The 4,959-nt window shown below is 42.1% G+C and overlaps 1 protein-coding gene across 1 annotated transcript in view; it reads right to left on the bottom strand.

The window, feature by feature from the left end:
• Window positions 1-1,688, bottom strand: part of LOC118338662 (von Willebrand factor A domain-containing protein 8-like) — a 21,268-nt gene extending 19,580 nt beyond the window's left edge. The window contains exon 1 of the mRNA XM_035675940.1: window positions 1,517-1,688. Within this exon, the coding sequence (XP_035531833.1) occupies window positions 1,517-1,673 (157 nt within the window). The 5' untranslated portion in view covers window positions 1,674-1,688. The remainder of the gene's footprint in view (window positions 1-1,516) is intronic.
• Window positions 1,689-4,959: the final 3,271 nt, after the last annotated feature.

Genomic DNA, 4,959 nt, shown 5'->3' with positions numbered 1-4,959 from the left:
TTGTGGTGTGTGGGACTTGAACCGGCGACCCTCCGGTCGCCAAGTCCCTACACACTGAGCTACTGCCGCCCCAAGTAAGAGAGATCATCGAAAAACAGCACCACAAATAAGGGAGGAAATCAACATGACAAGGTCAAAACTCATATCTCTGACAAGACGTTTGAGAAAGGCTGGTCTGAAGGGCTGTGTATCTGCAAAAAAACAACAACACTACTACCAAATAACAAGAAAAAGAGATATGAGTGGACAAAAGCACACAAAAATTGGACCTATGATGACTGGAAACAAGTTCTCTGGACCGACGAAAGCAGATTTAAACTATTTGGTTCAAAATCGCAAACTGTAGTTGAATTGTGTTAAAGCACCATGCGTAACACCCACAACAAAGCATGGAGGTGGTAATGCCATGTTATGGGGATGTTTTACAGGTGATAGAGTAGGAGATTTGTTTAAAGTAAAGTGTATCATGAAGAAGGAACAGTGCCACTCCATCCTCCAGCATCATGCAGTTCCATCTGAACTAAGACTTGTGGGTCGAAAGTTTGTTTTGCAGCAAGATAATGACCCTAAGCATTCTTCCAAGCTCTGTCAGGGGAAGACAAAAAAGAAGAGGAAGGTGTTCTTTGAAAGATGGTTTGGCCCCCTCAGTCTCCAGACATCTTTCCAATTGAGCTTGTGTGGGACGAATTGGATCAATCAGTCAGAAAAGTGCGTCCCATGAATCAGCAGTCTCAGAAAGCTTGGAATGCAATTCCTGGCACATATCTTAAAAAACTTGTGGAACGAATTCCTCGTATATGCCATGCTGTTGTTAAAGCCAGAGGAGGTTACTTTGATGATAGCAAAGAAAGCAAGAAAAACCCAAATACCTGATAATTATAGTAAAAATGTATTCTGATAAGTGACTCTTTATATAATAATCATGTTTATTTTGTTGCAATGTAATACAAATGAAACTATGATCTTTTTTTGTACATATTTGATCTTGCTTCCAAACCTTTGGCCTATAGTGTACATCCATGATTAGTTAGGAGCTAAAACATGTTGGTAAGATAGTAAGCAAAAGGTAAAATGAATGGTTCAAAAACACTGCAATCGTGGCTCCAAACTGGAACTATTGGGAATAGACGAGTGGACCAAGAGGACCCCTTTTCCACCAAATTAGATCTGGTTCCTGAACCGGTTCTAAAATAAATAATCTTCTTCATAAACCTGCCTCCTCTGTGAGCTGTTCGTAGCTCAATAGGGTCGGTCTAATCTACTGTACTATAAGGCCGGCCATAGTGGTGGTATGCCCTCAAGTAGTTCAGCAGAGGGAGGTTTAGTGCCTTGCCCAAGGGCAATTAAGCAGTTGCTGTGGGAGGGGAGCACACCACAGCTGCCTCATATATCCACCTTCTTATATTCTATCAATCAAAGTAAAGTGTGTGTAAAATGTTAGCCCAGATTTCAATCAGCAGTTTGTGGACAGATAGAATTTGTGCATGTTCCTGTGCCTATAAGAAACACTGGTTACCTGTGCCTCCTGCCCACTGGTTTCCCCCAACGTGAGGAGCGTTGTTGGGGTCGATCTTGCCATGCTTTGGGGTGGAGACATCCAGGCCGCTTTCCCTCTGGATAGTGATCTGAGAGGAGAGGAGTGAGAGATGGCATGTGGGTCGTTTTTTAAACATTCAGCAAACATGTAAGCACAGACTCTAGCTTATAAAGATCAAATGGTCGGTTTAGCCCCGACTCATCATCAGTGGTATCTAGTGTCTAGGTATATATTCAGGTTTTCCAGGAACAATGTCTCAGCGAAGAACAGACACTTAGAGCTTTTTTCTAGCTAAAGTTCCTACTGTATGTTAAACGTACAGTATGTAGTTTCTGCCACTAGGGCGTCTCTCACATCAAAACAATAACAAAATTCATAGCTTGATGATGCCTTGAACTAGTGTAGGATCATGGGAGACTAGGACTACCATTGTTGATGAAAATCTATTCTGACATGACAGACAGAAATTGTAAACAGATGATAAGGAAAATATTGTGTATGAATCAATGAGTATCGCAATATTGTGTGTTGTGATAGTGTTGATTCTCAAAAAAACTACTAAACACTACTACTGATTTTTAATTCATAGTTTACATGCAAAGAATACTTTATTTTGTGTTTTTGTGTTTTAATCCCAGACTGCTAGATAATCTATCTTCAGCCAATTGACTCTTCTGCTCTAAGATTGTAGTACTGTGATATTTGATGGATGTTACCTGAATAAAATGACATATTTCTCTGAGTTTGAAAGTTGGGATAATGGAACACAATTCAACTACATATACAACATAGGTCTCTTTTAGATGCTGCTGAGATGTCGCATTTATGCATTTCATATGAAAAATATAAGTACATATACATAGTGTTTAACTACCCAGTTATTGAACAACATTCCAAACCACTCAGGGAATCCAGTTTCATCTAAAAAGCAGCAGTGTTTAGACAGTAACAGTGTTAAAACAGTCCCTGGTAAAAGCTTTAAAGAAAACACATTGGCCTGCAAATGTAGCAGTATTCACACTTTGACACTAATAAAGATATATAACATTGTACTTTTCCAAGCTCACACAGCTTCCTCTTTGTGTTAACCTCCTGATGTTCTGAATTAGTATGTGAGACAGTCATCCAAACATCCCAAAAGTAAGATACCTACCACACAGTCAAAGCATTAGGAGAATGGACTTTTTATCTCTAAAGTCTGAGGTTTTGGCAGGATGGACAGAATAGGCTCTGAATTTCTCTGCAGGAGAGCAATGGAGAGGGAAGGAGTGGAGACACAGAGAGGTTAAAACTTTGGATGGCACCATTAGCGCCAAAATCAGCACGCTGGCTCTCACACTGAGGCAGGGCGGCCGGCCAGAGGCTTGCACGCATGAAGGAGTGAGAGGGGACGGGGTAGTTTAGAGGGAGACTAGTTCAGCTGCATTCTAACATACTGCATGAATTTCAATGGTATCTGCGGGAGGGTGAGGTTTTGTAAATTGTGGACGGTTGTGTGAGTCATTATCTTTGGTGTTTTTTTATTTTAGATTGCTTTGTCATGGTCAGTGCGGTTGAACAGAGACTTATCTAGTAGGAGCAGCAGTTTAGCTGAGAAGGACCCCTCCCTACCTCTGCTGACCCACTGTCCACACCTCAAACTGACACACACAGCTCAGGCTCTGTTCTCACATCTACATGAAGCTGCAGTATCAGCAGAGCTCTCTATATATAGTGCAGATTAAGAGGGTCAGCCTGATATTTACAGATGTCAGATTACCAGGACAAGATAATACTCATTGTGGGAACCAGCTCATACAGGGGACCTACTGTACGTTTCACACTACGTTTAAAAATTAAAAAACAGTGCCTCTCAACATTTATCCAGAGATCAACCAAGTGTCCCTGCTGCTTTCCCCGCTCATTCACTTTTAACATTTTACCAGCTAGTCTCTGGAAATTCAAACTGGCAGTGGTAGTTTTAAAGCTGCAGTAGGTCATTTTTATGAACACATTTTTTTTTTGTCATATTTGCTGAAACTTTCACTATATTCTGACAGTAGTACACGAGACAGATAAAAACAGGTTCCTCTGACTCCTCCTACTGCTCCAAATGGCATTTACAAGAATCCACCGGGCCTGAACGAAAATAACCAATCAGTGCTAAGAAAGATAGTTGATTGTTGAGTCTGATTCCTAGGGTATCATATACCGATGCTTTGGGAATGAGACTCAACAATCATCTTCAAGACACCAACCCAAACCATCTTTCTATCTTTCTCAGTCAGGTTCTAGGAGAAAAACACACACAGAGAGTGATATGCAGACCAGCTGTGTCGGCTGTTGAAACTACTGATCTGGATGAAAAAAATCTTTAATGGCCATTCTTTGCATGACAATAGCAGCAGCGATTTGGGGGGTCGGGCTGTTTTAGAAATCAGCAGGGGCTCAAACATGTTAAATTTAATGACAAACATCGTCACTGTCCCATGCAGCTTCCAACCAACAGAGCATCTGTGTATCAATAGAGCTTTACATTACACTGGTGTTAGTGAAGATCCACAGGAAGTGTGTGTGAGTATGTGTGTGTGCTCACAGGTGAACCAACGTTAACCTCAGTAACCAGAGAGAGCTCGGTGCCATAGCTATGCGGTGAGGTAAAGGGTCGGAGGTTTGAGCCTCTGGTGTCACCACAGCTCACCTCCGCAATGTGACTGCTCTCTCATTACACACTCATATGTGTCTGTGCATGTGTGAGTCACACACACTGCATACAGCAACAGAACATGAGCTTTGCTGCACACATGCCTGTCCCATGTTGGGAAACGAGGGTGTTCACCTGATGCATGGGAGCTCAGCTTCAAAGGCTTAGCTGTGCTGGCTAGATGTATTCTTCACACTCAGTGTTTATGAATGTCATTACAATCACTCGATAAACGCCACACCGGCTCTTTTCTCCTGCCAACACAGCATCCCTCAGACCTGTGTCTGTGCCTCTGTTGAGCCCTCATGCTCTTTTTAGGTGTCTGGGAAATCAGTCCATCAGAGAGGAAGCTGAGCTATCAGGATTCCAGTCTCCTGAACACAGGCTTGTTTCAGTAATCCATGCTTGTCATCAAAATGTATATAGATACAGCTCTCTTGCTGGTGACAACAACATGTGTCTTCATGCTGGTAACGGCCTCCACTCTGGCCCAGTTACAACCAGTAAAGGGGTGGCTAATGGTTTATAACGTGTGTCCATTTTGGGCTCGGAGTGGATTTTAGAGCAGCCACACTCGGTTCAGGTTCCTACTCTGGTTGTGAAAGAGGTATGAGTTATTTGGCCACTGTAGCTAAAGGATGGTGTGTGTGTGTGTATGTCACATTACAATCCTGAGCAGCAACAACATTAATACTATGAAATAGGAATTATATTGGGCACCATCTATATAATCCCTGCC

Source organism: Morone saxatilis, unplaced genomic scaffold (assembly GCF_004916995.1).
Source record: "Morone saxatilis isolate NCDOM2014 unplaced genomic scaffold, NCSU_SB_2.0 Contig5, whole genome shotgun sequence".
Classification (NCBI taxonomy): Eukaryota; Metazoa; Chordata; class Actinopteri; family Moronidae; genus Morone; species Morone saxatilis.
The sequence above is the reverse complement of the archived record's forward strand: the minus strand, read 5'-3'. Positions and strand labels throughout refer to the sequence as shown.